Source organism: Lonchura striata, chromosome 1, assembly GCF_046129695.1.
Source record: "Lonchura striata isolate bLonStr1 chromosome 1, bLonStr1.mat, whole genome shotgun sequence".
Classification (NCBI taxonomy): Eukaryota; Metazoa; Chordata; class Aves; order Passeriformes; family Estrildidae; genus Lonchura; species Lonchura striata.
Genome location: NC_134603.1, coordinates 153183504 through 153202974, shown reverse-complemented (window position 1 = coordinate 153202974; position 19471 = coordinate 153183504). Strand labels below are relative to the sequence as shown.

Here is a 19471-nt window from a genome sequence, read left to right as displayed (position 1 = left end):
TCTTTTCCCCTTTCTGTCTCGTTTTTTTAACCCCAGGTCCGTACTGCAATGCCACCACGGACCAGATCGGGACCTGCTGGCCCAGAACCTCTGCGGGGGAACTCGTGGAGAGACCCTGCCCGGAGTTCTTCAATGGGATCAAGTACAACACCACGAGTAAGTACAAACTCCTTTCTTTTCCCGCAGAGCTCGCGTTCAGAAGGCACCTGGGGACACCCAAAATCTATTTTCATTACATAAAAAAAAAAAAAAAACAATAAAATAAAAAAAAAAAGTTTGCTTGGGAACCAACATTTCCTCCACATTCCAGCATGTATATTCAAAATTTTTGCCTGGAATGATGCAGATTTCTCAAAAGCGCAGGCTTGTGGACGCTGTTTCCTCTTTGCTGAAGTACATTTAGGGAGATCCGGGCAGAAAATCTCCTCTGCAGTCTGAGGAGAGTTTATTGTGCTTTGTGTGTTTGTGCATGTGCAGCTGCCTACAGCTCAGTGTGTTTGTAGCAGTGCTTCACCCACCTGGATAATTAGACAACCTTTGGCTCACGGAACACTTAAATTCCTACCACCTCAACTGCATTTTGGCAAGTCAGTCCCTTTTCCAGGCTGGCTGTGTGAGCAGGGGTTCAAGCCCTGCTGGGAGTTGGATTAACAGGCAGAAAGGAGGCTGAGGGCTGCAATCTGTTTTAGCAACTTCATCAGGGACTGGCTGCTGGGGCTGGAGCTGCATCAGCTCTGCACAGGAGACAGGAGAGGAAATTGGAGGCAAATAATATTCAAAGCAAGGGAGCATGGGGGCTCCTTAGAAATCTCCTGGATGCTTTATTCTTCGAGGTAAACAATCATGATGACTCACTACAAATTTATTATTCAGGCTGTGGGACCCAGGCACTCATTTCCTTCTGCTTATCTGTCAATACCCTTTGGACCTTTCATTAAGAGTTTTAAAACATATTAATTCCAAATGTGTGCACCCACTTGTTTGTCACTCATTTTTTCAGTGTGGTTTTGACTGTAGGGATAATTTCATTCTATGCTTCACTCAGAACTTTTGCTTGGGTGTTGGTGATCTCACTTGCAGGTAGTGTTAATTTTGTGGGGCCAGTATTCTCCTTAAGTCCCATAAAAGAGTGACCCTGACATGTCAGATCTTATTTTTAAACTTGTAGAAAGTGAATTTATTCCTTCCCCAGCTCTAGGTATCATGGTCAGGTAACTGGCCAAAAGTTTGGTGCATTGGCCCTGAGAAACAAAGTCCTCTGTCAGATTAGTTATTAGGGACAGACTTTGAGCAGAGTAAAAGGTTGCCTCAGAGAACTGCAAAATCATCCTAAAGCCCTCTAATCTCAGACTTGGGTCTTTGCAATAAAATAGGAGGGAACTTGGAATGGGCTGGGTGATGCTGGCTTTGATTACAGCAGAGACTTCACTACTTGGACAAATCTCAGCTGAGACCAGAAGAAAATTTCTGAGAATTAAGGGCAGTGCGAACACAGTGGAAAGAATTTAAATGTTTTTTCCTGTAAATGAAAGAAAAAAAAATATGGAATACCCCAGTTTGGTTTTTATAAACTCTGTTGATGCTTTCAGTAGTTCATCAATGACCTGATTTAAAGTTCTCTCCTTCTCAGTGGTGGCTGCTTCTTGTATTGCAGTGCTAATAACTTTCCTTAAATCCTTTGCTTTTAAAACAATGGCATGTTAATTAAACTAAAGACTGATGGAAATATGTTCTTGAAATGCTGAAGTATTATTTTCTGAGGAAATGGATATTTTTCTCCTTTCAACATAAAGTGTGAGTAACTACCTCCAGATGATCTCAGACACTTCCATGTGTGTAGTTCCTCCAAGTTGTAGTGCAGAAATTGGCGGGAAGGATTATATCAAAATCTGGTCAGCTTTTGGAATCAATAGCTCCTTGGGAAATAGCAGCTAAGTGATTAAAGCTAGGGAAAGCAGTAGGACAGCAGGCTAAGGTTTGAATACACAGGTGCAATCTCTTTTGGCATTTGAAAAATATAATTACTGTATGCAAAACACATCCAGAATTTGGGAAAACCAAATATTAACACATTCTGACCACTTGCATGATTTCACCAAGTTGGTTTGTGGGCTGCCTCATTTGTGATGAGGCTGATTGTGCTGAAAACCTCAGCTGTGTTCCCCCTGCAGATGATAAAATGAGCACAGACAACTGATTAAAGAATGGGAAATGGATCTTGCAAATCTCAGAGGTGAATAATACAGCTCAAAATGAAGGTCTGATAAGAGATGGCTTGAATCAACATAAGATTTCTTCCTAGGGTATGTAGTTTTGTTCTATTTTGTTTTGCATTTTGATGAGACAGAGGGAGAAATGATGGTTTGTTATATTACACTGATTTTTTTTTTTTGAGAGCAAAATTAGACCAATTTAGAAAAATCACCTTCCATTGCCTTTCTTCTACTAAGAGCTTTTCCAGCTCCAGGGTGTAACTCAGCATTTATTATACTCTCAGGTATCCCACGTTCATGAGCCTCCACCTTTTAGGAGCTAGAGCTTTTCTTTGCATTGATTTCATATATCAGTTTCAGTGATTTATTTTTCACTTTTAAAAATCAGGCTCTCAAAGATTCCCATTTCCCACCAATTTCCTAAAAGCAGCTCATCAGCTGGAGGGAATGAACCCAGCAGCATTCCCTGTCAAGGAAATCTTTTGCATTGTAGACACTGGCAAATCCAAACTGGGAAGTGCCCAAACTGTGTGAAAAGCTTTTGAAAAACTCAGAGAAGCACAAAGCACTGACCCATGGCTGAGTTTTGGTACTTGTGGGGCGGTTTCTGCACCTCACTGTAATCTCTGTGCATGTAGGGGATGGAATTCAAGACAAAAACAGACAGGTAGGTTCCTCCACACATCAGCTCATCAGAGGCTTTGGATGCACCTCCCCTGCTTTGTGTCCATCCTGTCACCTCTCAGGCTTTGATGTCCACTCTGACCCAGATGGGGAAGGCTATCAATGCCAGCAAATACAATGAAAAAGCATTTGAGGATAAAAAACAAAAAACCAAAAAAACACCAAAAAACTCCACAAACAACCAAAAAAACCCACCAACAAACCCTTAGAAAAAAGAGCTTGTGCTTAAAAAAACCCCTCCTGTTTGCCACACTAGAATAAACTGTTGGTGTAAAATATTTCCATCCTAACTGCAAGAGATTCCCGTGGTGATTCTGTGCCTGGGTCTGTGTTTCTCTGTGTCTCCTGGGAGCTGCTGAGTGACTCAGATAAGTTTCAGCTGCATTTGTAAAACAAAGTCTGTCAGTCTGTGATGATTTTTTATCCCTGACATTTTGTTATTTTGGGGATATGCTGGGGTTTTTTTCCCTCCCTCTTTATTTGGGAAATAAAGTCATGTTGACAGATCACACTCACTCTGGTTACCCTGCAGTGTGAATATGAGCAAAATGCTCTTTGACCAAGGATCTGAAAATTATGCCATCCACTTACAGCTTTGTAGTTTTTATGTATTATTCTCAAAGGGGAAAAATTAAAAGAAACAGGAAAAAAAAGTCTGTGTTGCTGCAGTGTGTGACTGTGCACTTGTCTCTCTCAGGTTCTATATTTAGTGAAAAATTACAATATCATTGCTGCCCTCTAGATGTGTTTATGCTTTGACAGTGTGAAGCTCTTAGTTTTGTTTTAGGAAACAGATTAATTCACTTATTAGGATATCCTGAGGCTTGATTAATTCAGCAAATGGCCTGTAATGAGTCTGGCTTTGCTGCTTGCTAAAAAGCAGCTGTTCAAGCACGTAGTTAGAGCGTGTTACAGGCTAAAGTATGCCTACATTAACACTTTCCCTACAGATTTCCTTGTGCAAAGTGAAAATCCAGGGTTCAATGTTCATCTACTGGAAAAGAAATGTTGACTTTTGTAACCTCAACCAAATTTTGTCCCAAGCCCCTGGCGTGGCAGGGTGTTCTGTGGTGACACCCATCCATCATGGGCTGCTCACTTTGCTCTGGGCTGCAGACAGGAGCTGCAGGCATTCAGAAGGTCTTTCAGATTAAAACCCACAAAGTGAGGTATTTCCAAGTAGTATTGACAGCTAATTTAAGTATTTAAGCTCTAATACAAGTCAGAGCTCTAATTGACAGAAGGAGTGAAGCCTAGGGAGTTACTGAGCTCAGCCTAAATGAGCAGCTCAGCTTGGCAGCCCCTGCAGAAGTGGCAGTGCTGTTTGATATGCCAAGGGGTATTTTGTTGCTGTTTTAGGGGGCCCAGCCTTGTTGTAGGTTTGTGTTTCATCTCCCAGGCCACCCAGGTGTTGCAGATGCTCAGTGACAAATGATCCAATGCCCGTGTTCAGGCAGCTGAGCTCATCCCTGGGCGTGTGTTGTGCTGAACTGATCCCGCACCTGAGGGTTGAGATCAAACTGCTTTTGCCATCAACAAAAGGTCTCTGTAGCTCCAACTCCCAGACTGCAAATCCCCCCCACCTCTCTCTCTCAGTGTAGGGAAGCTCTTTGACTGAAACAACCTCTTCACAGGAGTGTTTTGGATATCTTACCAAGCATCCTCCTCACCTTCTCCGGGGACCGTGCAGCTGAGAACAGGCACATAATCACTGCTAACCTTGCCCTGATGGGGACTGGGCTCCTGCATGTTCTGAGGGGGTGTGCATCACCTTTTCCTTGGCCCTACCACCAGCTGCCTGCTGAAAAAGCTTTGGAGAGGGTTGGTGATTGAGCAACTGATGTGCTGGAGCTCACCTCTAGGTCAGGGGTGGCTCCGTGTGGTGGAAAAGCCTCTCCTCCAACCCATGCTTTCAAAAAAAGCTCAGTAGCCTTCTGTTGTCTGGTCGCAAGGCAGTTTATTGCAAGTTATCTAAAAGATTTTCTCCTCGGGCTGCTGTGGTTTGCTCACAGCTCAGGCAGAGGCACACACACACCCTGACATCCTCTCTGACTCCCGACTGCTTCTTCTCTCCCTGCCCAGGGCTGCTGCTGTCTTTTATATGGTACATTACGTGTGACATGGTTACAGTTTTCCCCAATGCCTATTACCTATATTAAATGGTGATTTTCTATCTTTTATATGGTACATTACGTGTTACATGGTTACAGTTTTTCCCCAATGCCTATTACCTATATTAAATGGTGATTTTCTACTCTAAAGCAATCTATGAGTGCCAACATCACCAAGAACATGGAGGTAAGGAAGAAGAAAGAGGGAGGACAGGACAGGCCCAAATCCCTCCATCTTAAAACTTCTGACCCCCATGTACAAAACCAAAACCCCCCTGTACAGCACTCAAAAATTCTTCCCTTTACTTTGTGACTACTTCTACTATAATATCTAAACTTTTGTGACTTCTTGTTCTTCCTGCAAGGTTGGTAAATCATTCCATGGTTCAAACCCAAAATCACAGCTGTTTGCAGCTGCCTGCCAGGGTCTCAAATGCTTCTGACCTGGGCCTGGAACCTCCAAAAATGTCTGAGGGACATGTTGAGTTCCCACACTGATATTCATGTGGATGGGCGTGGGGGAAGGAGCCCCTGGCACACAGATCACACCTGTACCTGTCAGCAGGGCTTGCTCCACACTGAGAGAAGAATTTCTGCAGTTCATGGTTGTCTCATCTTGAACACAGAGCAAGAATCTTTTGTGTGCTGAGGGAAGGGTGAAGAAGTGAATTAATAGCTCTTCTGGTTTGCATTTCCCCTCTTTTGAAAGGGTTTATAGGGATGATTCAATTTTTAAAAGAGCTAATTTTCGTAGGTTAAAATCCCATTCTTTGCTGCTTTTCCTTCTGATTAATTATTGTTCAGAGTTCTAGAGATGTGATCCAGCCTGCATAGAAAACATGAACCTTGCTAGGAAGTCAAGACTCAGAGTCTTGTTCATATTTTGCAGGCAAGCCGTGTCCTGATAATTACAGAAATGTGCACTTTTAGAAGTGGCTGGCCCAGAGACTCAATTAACATTTTCACTTATGTTTTATCTCATGTATTTTAGTGTCTTGACCACTTCTGTTGATCACATTCACGTGACGTACTCGTTCCCCAGAGGTTTTTCTGGCTTGATTTCTAAAGGCTGCATTTTTGAAAGCAAAGTCCTGCTGTAAATGACAGAGAGCCCTGAAGTACTGATGGCTTTTCATCGTTATTGGAGAGAAATAAAATGTCCATCATGGGCATGCAGGTGTGCTTTCAGACTCAAAAAAATTACTATGAAACACTAAAACTACTCTCACTTCATCTGTCTTCTGTAACCTTGTTAGATGTCCAGAAAGCTTTTATCCCACTCTTTAATGACAGGGGATTTGGGATAAAAATAAATGTTTTGTAGTCAATTTTAGTTATGGAGTCACTAGAAAAATACTTTTTTTTTGTTGTTAAAAAAAGTCTGTAGCCTTGCAGCAGCCATGTATCAACCATCCTGGGGGGTAAAACAAGTATTTTCAGCTAGGAAGTCAAGAGTATATGGAAGTTGAAGGAAGGAGACTGATGAGAAATGCAACAAACTCGACAGTGGAAAATAAGAAGTCCAGAATTGGAATTCTGGGGGAGGAAATAAAACATCATTTTTAAGCTCGTAAAGGTTCTCTCTGAGGAAATAAAATCTGCAGCTGATTAGGTCAGCTTGTCTCCAATAGCTCTGTGTCCAGATTAAGATTTCAACCATGTTTGTTCATTTTCTCTTGCTGCTTTTGCAGAGAAATACAAATACACACATCTTCCACAAATACAGTGGGAGGCTCTGGATTTCAGTCATGCACAGATGGGAGAGGCTTCACTTGCTCCCTCCCAAGTTTTTCTTCTTCTTTTTCTTTCTTTTGTGAAGCATAATTTGTGGTACGAGATGGCTCTGATTTTGGAGTCTGGAAGAAAGAAAAGTGTTGGAAATAATATTTACAAGAAGGAATGAAAAAAATCCCTTTTTTTTTTTTGTTCCCACTACTATCATCATGTAAAACATGTGATTTCTTCATTGAGCCCAGGACACAAGTTAATTGCATGTAGTAAAATAAGGAGATTGTTAATGTTACTTCAGTCAACATTCAAGGACCTTTCCTCCAGCCACTTAAACACGGATTTCTACTTTTGTTCTTTGCTAATAACTTTACTAATAACAGCAAAGGTGGCTTTCCTGTGGTCCTGTTGCACCTGATTTGAGTTCTCTTCAGTTTAGGCTTGGCTTTGGGGCAAAATTCACCCAGACTTCACCAAAACTGTGACTGTAGCTGCCATTCTGCACCAAAGTCAGTCAGATGTGAGCAGTGGCACATCTCAGTGATGGCTTTTAATCCTAGGCCATCAGGAGGGTCAGCAAACAAAGTGTTGCCCACTTTATTTTGGAAGTTTCTTCATAATTCTTTCTTTCCCTAAGGCAGCTGCCACATCCATCTCTCTGGAACTTGCTATTGTCTAAGCTGGCAGTGACTTCCAGCTGGCAAACAGATGGACTGAAGTCCATTTTTTTCCACAAGTTTGGAATTAGATGACACTTGCAAAAAATGTGTTCTTCTAGAGCATGGGGAGGAAGAGGGAGCAGCCAGGGAAGGGAAAGAATTAAATTCTATTACAAATCCTCATCTCACCATATCAAAATGAATGGATAAATCCCACCCAGCTGCATGCAGTGTGGACACTCCCTCGTGGACTAGGATCTCCTGTTTTATTGTGCCTTTTGACCCTTTTTCACCCGGACAAGATGTGGGAGGCTGAGGTGGAATGGGGCTGTTCTCGCCAGGTGCTGAACACCTGAGGCTCTCTGTGCCTCACCTGAGGCTCGCAGCCTCAGTTTGCTGTCACAAAAGCTGGGGGACAATGTCACCGAGGCCACGGTCACCCGCCATTCCTCCTGCCAGCCACAGGGTGTCACTTAGAGTGCAGGTAAAGCCAGTGTCCCCTGCAGGCTGGATGGGAGGGATGGATGGTGCAGGGGGACCCTGGAGCGGGGCTGCTGTGGGACAGAGCTGCTCCCCATCCTGCTGCATGGCAAAAGAGCCTCGTGAGGTGGGGCAGGGACAAGGACACATTCCTGGGAGGGACCCTGTGTCCCCTCTGCTATGGGGTGTTGCCCCTCTCACCAGGGCTCCTCTGAAAAGCTGCGGGAAGGGCAGTGCCAAGCTTTGCTCCCAGGCAGGTGTGTGTTGTGGTAGAGGATGAGGAGCCATGCAGAGCACAGTGCAGCCGTGCAGGGGTGGAACAAAGCTATCAGAGGAGCCCAAGCAGGCACTAGAACCTGCCCTTGGATGATGCAGGGGTTGCTCGTGGCTGGACACGCCGTGTTCTTCACTGCACTGCTGCCCTTTGCATCCACCTGATGTCTCAATGCTGGCAACAGCTTTTGGATTTTCCCTCTGTACCTGGCAGATGCTCCAGGTGCTCCCACTTACCAGCAATAACTCACAGGTGTGTCACCAGTGGGGCAATACCACCTCAGCTCTGCCCTGCCTGTTGCTTGTGTTCTGCAGAACAATTAAATCAATAAATTAGGCACATTTAGTTTCTTTAGGTTTCCCTCTGTGCTCTGCCGTGACATAGAAGTATCTTTGCTGTTCACATAATGGTGAGTCTTTGCAATTTCTGTGGCTTGGAAGAACGGACCTTCAAGCTGCATCCTTGTCCAAATGAAATTCCCAGCCTCTGACAGTCATTCAAGGCTTTGCCTAAGGTTTGTTGTCCTGGGAAAGGGAAGCTCCTACTCAGTTTTGGACCCCAACATCCAGACTTGACACCCAAATTACAACAGCCATTCTCAGCAGCTTGAGAAGTTGATGAGAAATAAGGTTTCCCATGGAAATTGAAGGGGAATGGATTTTTAGCGGATATTTTCTTTTATTTTTTCAGTGCGGTTTTCATTCCCCTCAGATGTTATTCTTTGAATTCATAATTGGTAGCTCTTGGGACAGAGTCATAAAATCAATAAAACCAGGACTGCTTTATGCTGACTTCTTTCTCTGCAGTGATGGGAATAACAGAGGAGCAGATGAGACTTGTGCTGGGAGAAGCAATACTTTGAAACAAATTATAGGAATAGTACTAAAAAAAATAAAAAACAACCAAAAATAAAAGAAAAAAAATTCTCAAGTCTCAAGAAGAGATTTCCTTGGGAAACCAAAAGGAGGAAGAACCTTTCCCAGTTTGGTTGTACTGTCCCAAACCCCTGGTGGTTGGAATGCCCTGGCTATGCTGTGACAGAAGAATTAATGCAGAGGAGCTGCATCCCCCTCAGTCAGCCAGGGAATAAACAGAGCTTTGGAAAACAGAAGATGTCTCATGGAAATAAGACAAACACAGAAAATAGGAAATTAGTTTGCTAGTGCATCATCCCCATTTTAACTAAACTTAGATGTGACTTCACAGGGATTCTTTTTCTCATTTCTAAGAATTTGTATCCAACTTAGGAATTGCTGAATTATGCCAGTAATCCCTGAAACATCAGCAGTTGTGTATTTCAAAGTACATCATGAGCAGTCAGGACTTGTTGCAGGATCTCCAGGCTCCACACTGGTTCCTGCTCTGCAGCTGGAGCAGCTGAGTTTGGAAGCAGAAGGATTTCAGAGATTGTTGTTTCTGGGCTGATCTTAACACACTTGAACAACTGAAAACTCCCATCTTTGTGCGGGAACCAGTATGGAAAACAAGAGTTTGAGTGCTGGAAATGGATTTCTAGGATTGATAGGAAGGGGACACCCTATTCCTTTGCAGGATAGCAGAGTAAAAGGCTGGGGATGAAGGGGAAAGGGAGAAGCAGGGCCCTTCAGAGAGATTTCCCAGTGCTGGCCTTCCACAGAGAAATTTCCTCACAGGTTCCTTCCTAGTGAGATTTTTTCTGTTCCAGGAGCTCTAGTGGGGTGAGAGAGACCCCTGACTTGGAAAGTCCTTTTGAGAAGTCCTTTTCATCAAGGAAAGGACTTGTTTTTCCTTTCAGGGTGTGGATGGTGGTGTGCTGGGTGGGATTGAAGGGATTTGGACAGGGGAACATGTCTTGGTTTGGAAAGACAGGTGTCTGCTAAGGAAGGCAGGAGCCTCCCCTGAAATGGAAAAATGTAGGACCCCTCCCTCTGAATTGTTACAAATTTGAAATTAAGGGGGGCTCTCAGGCAAAAATATTGGAGCAGGAATAACAGTTCTTTACTAGGGAAAATAAAAAGATAAAATAAACAATGCAGTGAACCAAAACACTGACAGAGTCAGGTTCAACCTGACTCCCTGTTGGTCAGGCTGTTGGCAGCAGTTCCATTGGAATTGTGGCCGCAATCTTCCTGGAGTGTCAGCTGTGATTCTGTGGGAGCAGTGATCCTGTAGAAAAGGGTGCAGGCTTCCTCTGAAGAGGCAGTGGAAGAAGCAGCTGTTCCTCTGGGAAATCCAGTGCAGGAAAAGCCATGCTGGTGTTCCAGAAACTCAAGATTGTATCCAGGTAGGAATGCTTGGCTCCTCCCTCTGGGCAGAGCATCTCACAGGGGGATGTTACAGTTCTTATCAGTCATGCAGTGACATTCAATAGCCCATTATCAGCAGATGTCTCCTCTGAGGAAGGAGTGGTTGTGGAAGAGATAAGGCAAACTTCCACTTAACAGAAGACAACTGTCATACAGATGGCAAATGGAATACATCTTTCTTTTTTCAGTCTGGGACAGTGCAGCTGTCTGGGTGGATGGGGACAGGGACCCCATCTCCAGCTGACAAAGCTGGTGATATAGAAACAGCCCCTTCATGGGGAAAACTTTGTATTAAAGAAAGACAGCATCCCATGGGTTCACATTTTGGTTAATTTTGGCCATCTAATCCAAACTTCTGAATTTCCCACTCCACATAACTATCCTGTATAAACTCACCCATTTACCACAGTGTCATTAATTGACAAATTAATGTCTGAAAATGCATGTTTCCACAGAGCTGCCTGTGACTCAGGAAGTCTCCTTAGCAGCCCAAAAATCAGAAGGCTTTCATTGTGTGTGAAAATGAGGGAACAGATTCCCACTTAGGTCTGCTTTCTGTTTTCAAGCCTGTCTCAAAAGGGACAGGGATAAATCCAAGTGCAGTTGTGGTGGTTGTATCACCCAGTTCCAGGGAGTGGCTGTAGGTTCTTCAGGTTTCCCTCTGTGCTCTGCCATGACATAAAAGTATCTTTGCTGTTCACATAATGATGAGTCTTTGCAATTTCTGTGGCTTGGAAGAACGGACCTTCAAGCTGCATCCTTGTCCAAATAAAATTCTCAGGCTCTGACAGTCGTTCAAGGCTTTGCCTAAGGTTTGTTGTCCTGGGAAAGGGAAGCTCCTACTCAGTTTTGGACCCCAACATCCAGACTTGACACCCAAATTACAACAGCCATTCTTAGCAGCTTGAGAAGTTGATGAGAAATAAGGTTTCCCATGGAAATTGAAGGGGAATGGATTTTTAGTGGATATTTTCTTTTTTTTTTTTTTCAGTACAGTTTTCATTCAGTAGGAATACTGGGTTTTGCTGCTTCTTACTTCTTTTTGGGTCAACTAAAGGATCCCCACAAAGATATTTTCACACAGTTAAGCCATTCTTGTCCACCTACAAGCCCATTCTCAGTTTGGATTCTGGAATTTTTTTTTTTTTTTTTTGCCTTAATCTGTTTTTAATCCCTTCATCTCTCTCGTGTTCACAGCATGTTTCTCCTAGGGAAAAAAAAAAAAAAAAAAAAAAAAAAACAACAGTAATAACAGCAGTTTTATTCTCCATGAGCACTTTAGTTTATTGCTTCAGTGAATGCTGAGGGGGATAGAAGGATCTCTGAGCTGACCCAGTGAGGTGAGCGTGCCAGAAGAGCACAGACATCAGAGCAGTGCAATTCAGTTTATCCTGGGAATATGTAAAAAGCTCTCCTGAAACTAGAAATATGCTAATCAATGGTTGGATTTTTCAGCAGACAGGTGCAAAGTCTTTCCTAGGGATTTCTATTTTACTGATTCTCTGTTAGATCTCAGCTGCAAATCTGTGGCTGACTTCCTGAGATTACAGATGACCACACCCACTGTAATTACAGGGCTTTGAGAGAATCTGGGGGGTTATTTTTCATCACTTCTTTGAGTGGTTGGATACCTGCCTGTCTCCTGTCTCACTTCAGTACATTATCCTTCCTAGGCTCTTTGTCTAAGCCCATTCTCATTTTCCCAGGCCCTGAGCAAGCACAGAGAGAGGCATGAATGGGGGGGATGTGACTGAGTCGCCGATGCTCTGGGACCAGCTGAAGACCACCTGTTTGTGCACTCAGCTTCTGGTGCACCTGAGCTAAAATTCACCTCCTGAAAAATCAGGGAAAGAAATTGATTTCTCAGTGGTAGGTCAGTTATTTGTATGAGTCTTTAGGTTCTTGAGTAGCTTTGAAAACTCCACTGGGATTTTATAATTTCCTTCATGAAACGAAGCACTTCTGTGTGAGTTTTGAGCATGGAGAAGCTCTGGCTTTGCTTGTTAAAAATAAACCTGGTGTGGATTGGGCATTGCAAGTTGGACCAGATGAACTCTGCTGCTCCTTCAAACCAGGCTTTTCTGTGGTTTTGTGATGTCCCTATGGATATCAAATAGACCCTTTAGTGGCCTCTATCACCAACTCTTTGTTTTTCATGGACACCTGTGACTTAGTGATGGTTTTTCTATGAAGAACTTGTGCTACCAGGTGTGCATCAGAGTGAGAGTGGTCTCAGGCTCTTGGTTTGAGTCCATTTACCTATTGATGCAGAATATGTGATTTCCCTGCACCATTAAAATGGTTTTGTTCATCCTTTGCTTGCTTTTAGGGGAATTGAGTGATACTCATGGGGCACTGACCTTTGTCTAGTTGCTATGTTACCTCAATGAAAATCAGCTGGAAAAGGCAGGGCTAATTGCTTTGATTTAATCCTGAAATGTCAATGACTCAGTGATGGCTCATCCATGGAAGTTATCTGCTCGAGGTGGAAGGATTGGATAAAAATAGCTTCCTTGGGATGAACTTTAAGTGCTAGAAGTTTCACATCATAGCATCAGAGAAAGGTTTGAGCTGAAAGGGGCCTTAAAGATCATCTAGATCTGACACCTCTGCCATGAAAAGGGGCAAAGGGATGGGGCAAACCTATGGGAAGCATGCAGAAAGCATTTCTGGTTAAGAACTGCAGTGCCTCACTGCCAGGTGGGGCACACCAGGCAAAAAATCTGAGTTTCCATCCCAAAGAACAGCAGGTGAGAGAAGGGAATTGAGAGTTAAATCCCAGATGTAAAGAATAAGGGTGATACTGTCCCACATCCTAGGCATAACAGACACATTTCCTGACTGCAGGGCTGCCAGAGCCTCTGAGCAAACTAAAATTCAACAGAAGAAAATGTCAGACCTGAAATATCTGTTTTGTAAACGAAAAGGGGACATGCAGCTTGATTTTTAGTGTGTTTGGGCTGAGTACCTTGTCTCAACAGAAAAGGGATGTTCATAAATTGGTTTTCTTCATAATTTTCCTTTCTGTCTCTCAGAGGATGTTCTTGTCCCCTGATTTGGTGGGCAGGCACATGACAGGACCATTAGAACCACTCTGCTTCTGGCTGTGTTGCCTTCAGGGTGAATTCCAGGACTTCCCTGGCTGGCATGGATCCATCTGTCCTGAGCCCTGCTGCAGCAGCCTTGGTGGCTGTGCCAGTGTGAAAGGGAAGGGCTGGAGGCAGTGTCCAGCCTGTTTCTGTCACAACAGCAGCAAATGAGACCTGTTCATATCCTGCAGCTGGTCCCTGCTCAGACTCCCACCCTTCAACCCTGCCCTTTTGTAAATTAACTCCAATATTTCAGGCACTCTGAAGCTTTCCAACTCTGGAAAGACTTCTTCTTTTTTTTGGTTTAGAATGCAAGAAGTTCCCTGCTAACATGTCACTTTTATTCCTCAGTGTCATTAATTTCTGTGGGGCTGAGCCAGGAGTGTTTTGAGGAGAGAATCTGTGTTTTGCAGTGCTTTGCAAGAGTTTCCATACAAAGACTTTTGGATGTACAAAGTGCAAAGCAGGCAGCTGGATTTCAGTGTCTTCTTAATAGTGTTCCAGGTCTCTTTTTCAATAGTAAAAATCTTCTCAATATGGAGATGTGAAGTGAATGGAAAGCATCCCTTTGTGTGGCCTGGGAAAACCAGAGATACTTTCATTGATACCTTCAGAACTGCAGGAACATCCATGAGCTTGGATATTTGATTTGTGTAAGTGCTGGGTACCGTCACCAATGTATTTGTGAGTTATCCACGCGATTTCACAGCTCTGTATTTGTTTTCATGCCTTGCTGTCTTGGTGCAGACCTGCTGGTCTGTAGCACCTGCAGGTTTCTGTGTGCCAGATGAAGTGCTCAGTTATCACAATCACATTGATGCAGCTACTTGCTGCTCTTCTCTGCAATGCAGAGTTGTTTCCTAGGCTACATTTTCTAGTATAATACATATCCTGTTGTCAGATCCCTTCCATTGGATTTGGCTTCATTCCTTGATCCAATGAAGATAAAATAGTGAACTGTCCTGCTTTACCAGTAGAGATGGGTTTTGTTTTCCATAAGCTGAGTTTTATTTTTCCGTTACTTTTTTTTTTTTCTGAAATCACTCTACAAATACATCAGGCAACTCTGTAGCATGGATGAAGAGGAATTTCAAACTCTCAGGCAAAATGAAGTGAGACAAGAGAGGATAAAGCAGCTTTTGATCAGGCTCTGCATTGCCTTTTTCATGCTAAAACCTAAATAAAATGCAAAAACCTAAATAACAATGTACTGATTCCCTGAAGGCTTCTTGGTGTCAGCCGCTTGGGTGCAGGGGACACTTTGGGTGTGATGAGCAGTGCAGGGTGTGACAGGGCCAGCAGCCCACAGGTGCAACAAATGGAGCAATAGAGAAAGCAGCAGCTTCATTCTGTGTCCAAAATGTGGGAAATGGATTTGTAGAGAATTCTCCAAGCCTGACAGAAGGCTCACCCAGTGTGTGCATCCCTGTGCAAAACTTGAGGCAAGAAATGCTGGCTTAGAAATGCCATGGAATAGGACAGACATTGCTGAGAGAGAAATGGAGCCAGACACAAGCTTCAAAGGATGGCCTTGCAAACAAGACCAGAAACTCTGGAGAAATAGAATTAGGAAAATGCATTGTAGTATGACCCACAAGGGGTAATTTTAGTTTATTTGCTTTAGGACATTTTCAGCATGGTGTGGCCAAAGCTGATAGGCCAAGAAACATTTATAATGTATTGTAATTAGGAAATAGTTGTCTTCTGGTTGTGATAGAGTGAATTATAACATCTGTACTGTCTCAGACTTCTCATGAGACTGAAAATAGAATGAAAGTTTTTAAAAGACCTCTCAGTTGCCCCAGCTCTGGGTCGGAAAAAGGCTTAATCCGACACAAAAAGTGCAGAATCAGGGTTTGTACTTAAAAAAGTAATAGGAGGAGAAAGAAAGCTACTGTCAGGACAAGGAAGGAAAGAAGAGGAAAACAAAGCAAGAAAGGAGAGGGATCAGCTTTTCCTGAGCATTGTGGGGTTTGATGCAGCACTGAGTCTGACAGCCTGACTGGAGCTGAGCTTTCTGTGCCTGCTCAGCCCAGCTCTCACACACCCACCTGAACCAGCCCCCGCCAGCACTGGCAATAAATCAGCATTTGTGTGATCTCAGCTGTGCTCTGGGGCAGGCAGTTTTACAGGTGCAATCCTTATTCCTGAATGGCTGTCATTAGCTCTCCCCTCTGCCTAACCTTCTCAGCTGCTTTCGCTGCCAGCTCTGGCTGAGATGAGCTAATTACACAGATTATGCAATTCTGCTGCACATAATACATGTAATTTTGTAATGAAGGAGTGGTGCTATGTAATAACAGCTCACACAAACCTGTCTTTGACAGCAGGCTCTGGCAGGAAGCTCGGCAGGAGAAACTTTGCATAAAAGAGTTAAATAAGACCATCAGATCATTGATAGGGAAAAAGGTCTCCAGGCATTTCTGTGTTCTTTTGGAATTGCTAATATGTCCACAGAGATTTATTTTTTAATAAGGAGATTTCAGCTGCAGTAGTGGCAGTGTCCTGAATGCTCAGATGGATTTCACGAATACAAGCAAATAAATGATTCACACAAAACTTGATTTCACCTTTTATTTGTATGATCAAGCAAAAGATTATTTTTGCTTGTTGCAACACTGTGATGGTGTTTGTTGCACTCTTCATAAAATAATAGAATAATTAAGGTTGAAAAAGACATCTAAGATCATCATGTCTGACCATTAAACCAGCACTTCCTGTTTGCTTCTTTCTGTGTGGACAAGATTATTGATTGTTGGTGGTAAAATTAACTTTATTTTGCTGGCACTGCTGTGGGGCTTAAGGACCAGATTTTTTTTTTTTTTAATAATCTTTAAACAAACTCTAGAAAATATTTTCCCCAAGCAATTACTGGGAGGCCAGAGTGGAAAGAGAGGAGCTGTACCGGGTTAACATGTCAAAGGTTTGGTAGCAGAGGAATGCAGGAGTGGTTATTCTGAGAAGAGGTAGTCAGGGGTTGTACCCACATTTGACAGAGCCAAATTAATTAGCTAAAATGTTAATTACTCACTGAACTGTCTTTTTCTCATGCTACAAGTTTTCTATCTAATTTTATCCCCCTATCCTGATGAGGAGAGGTCTGGTGGGCACCTAGCAGTCATCCAGGGTCATCCCACCCCAGGGAGATATCAAATAAATGAAGGAAAACTCATCCTGAGATATTTTTTTCAGAATTCTTCAAGCTTGGGAATACAGTTAGGAGGGCTGAACGCTGCAGAGCAAGGCTGCTGTCCTAGGGAGAGGCTTCCAGAAGGCAAACTGGGGCGTTTGATTGGAATTTTAAATTGGAATATTTATTCAATCTCATCTCTGACTGTGTTTTACACCAGGTGGAAATATTTTAAATCCAGCCTGTGGTTTATAACTAAATGCACTCCCTGGTTTTCAGTCTCAGAACACAGTCAGGATTCAGAGTGCTTACTCAGAGACATTTTTATCTCTCAGCGAATTCATGAAAAAATTCTCTCTGCCTGTAGCAGATATCCTTTCCCAAAACAGAGACACCAGACTAATGTGATGCTATTTTTAAGTGAAATTCCAGCTCAGTTGTCTCACTTCAAAGAATATCAAAATTAGTCGTTTTTCATTGAAACAAGGGTGCTGATCTGTGGTATCGTCATTCCCTAGAAACATTTTTAAACTTCCCTGAAGTTTCTGATGTCATTTGGCACGACATACCCTGTTTGGCAAGGTCCTTAAAATCCCACAGTGATGAGAGTTTTTGCCTTCTGTATCGTGGCTCCAGAGCTGAGGATCTCAGGCTCCGGTCTGGTGCCATCAGCTGATTGTTGAGGAGCTGTACCACGACACCTCCAAGCTCTCCTCCACCAAATGCTCTCCATTCAACTTCAGGAAATTCAGTTTCTGCCAGTTCAGCAGCATTTGTGAATGAAATTCCCTCTCAGTTACCCCAAGGAAGGTTGTCTGTTAAACTCTGCTCTCCTACCAATGCATTCTGTGTAAGTCAGTGCTTCAGTTCTGAGGCCAGTCACTGTGACAGATCGTAAACAGCATTATTGCAGGGTGGGGAAAGTGTAAGTGGAAAGAAAATGCTAAAAACAAAGGAGAAAACAGATTTAAAGGAGAGTTAGTAACCTGGCTATGGTCACTTGTAATCAAGCAGCATTTCCTGCAGACTGAAGCATCCTGTGAGTGGTTTTCATAAATGATTTCAGTACAAAGGTAACAGAGACCCTTGGAGTCATTGGCATATGCATTTTGCACTGTAAATCTGTTTAAAGAGATGAGCTGTATTGTTCTCTCAGACTGAACTAAATCCTAAGTACTTCTCTGAAGTTAAATGTTTCTTTCTGACATATTTGTGACGTGCAGCCATGTAACAGCTAATTACAGTGATTAACTGCATTTCACAGATGATGACCAGAAGAAACTGTTAGATGAGGCATATTGCATCTCCTTTGTGTTTCAAAAATAACAAGAGTAAATTTTAATTACCTTTGTACTGTCATTAGAATAATCTGCTAACCTCCTTCTATTGATTTATCCAAAGATAAATTCTTGTGCACAGGAAAGGGAGAGACATTTTATTCTAAACACTTCATGTGTAATTACTTAAAGAATCTTCTATCTATAGAAAGATTTAGATTCTATTTTAAGAGGAGAAGAGTTTGAGGGTGGTGCATAAAATGATCGCATTTCACATGATATAATTAAGATCAGACACCTGAGAAGGAAAAAAAATCGTGTTAATCATTTAATTTTAAAAGCCATTATTGAGAACTACTCCAGGATGTTGTAGCTGCGTGACAGTAAAATTATCTTTTGCTCACTAACATTTCATTTGGGAACTTTTATGAGGGAAAAATCTCTTTATAAGGCACAGCAAGGGAAATGAAGGTTCAGCCGTGGACTCCCTAATCACAGAATCAGAGAAGGGTTTCGGTTGGAAGAGACCTTAAAGATCATCCAGTGCCACCTCCCATGCCATGGGCAGGGACACCTTCCACTAGACCAGGCTGCTGAGAGCCCCATCCAACCTGGCCTGAAACTCTCCCAGGGATGGGGCATCTCTGGATTTGTCATGGACGGGATTTACAGAATCATGGAATCAGAGAACATCCTGAGCTGGAAGGAACCCACAAGGATCATCGAGTTCAACTCCTGGCCCTGCACAGGCACCCCAACAATCCCACCCTGTGCATCCCTGGGAGTGTTGTCCAAACCCTCCTGGAGCTCTGGCAGCCTCAGGTGGGGCCATGCCCAGCCACCCTCTGGGGAAGCAAGAACCTTTTCCTGATTTGCAGCCTAAACCTTTCCTGAAACTGCTTCAAGCCATTCCCTCAGGGCTTGTCACCAGAGAGAAGGGATCCAGGTCTGCCTCTCCACTGCCTCTCATGAGGATGTTGAAGACCAAAGTGAGGTCTCCCCTTGTCTCCTCTTCTCCACTAGAACAAACCAAGTGCCCTCAGCCTCTCCTCATGTGGTTTCCCCTCCAGACCCTTCACCATCCTCACTGCCCTCCTTTATATAAGTCAGGAGGTGTCAAATCTTAACTGCTTCTTGCCAGGATCAGGACTAAATGCATGAGACAGAATTTCTTGTTGGGACTCAGATGTTTATCAGTTCTTATCTATGTCACAGTCTCACAAACCCTGAGTCCTACAGCCCTTCACTCTAACAAGGTAAAAATGGAGTCCCATCTCTCTACAAGGCCATTTAAGGATAAAATGTCCAATTAAGAAATGACACCTAAATTATTTTTACTCTTAAACCAATAACCAATCACCCGTGCCTGCAATGAGGACTTTTTTATCCAATTACACAAAACCACCCAAACCCATGGAGAAGAAGGTGAAGAAGAAGGACCAGCCTCTGCCCTAAAACCTCCATCTTGCTTTATATATATTACTATATTCTAAACTGTTAAACTCTGAGTTTCCCACCCTGTGATATCACACACTTCTATT

At 43.1% G+C, this 19471-nt stretch overlaps 1 protein-coding gene across 3 annotated transcripts in view; it reads left to right on the top strand.

The window, feature by feature from the left end:
• The window catches only part of CRHR2 (corticotropin releasing hormone receptor 2), a 152121-nt gene that overhangs the window by 44916 nt on the left and 87734 nt on the right, over positions 1-19471 (top strand). For all 3 annotated transcript variants that reach the window (XM_077789598.1, XM_077789593.1, XM_021547687.3), the window contains one exon: positions 37-156. In XM_077789598.1, the coding sequence (XP_077645724.1) occupies positions 37-156 (120 nt within the window). The remainder of the gene's footprint in view (positions 1-36; positions 157-19471) is intronic.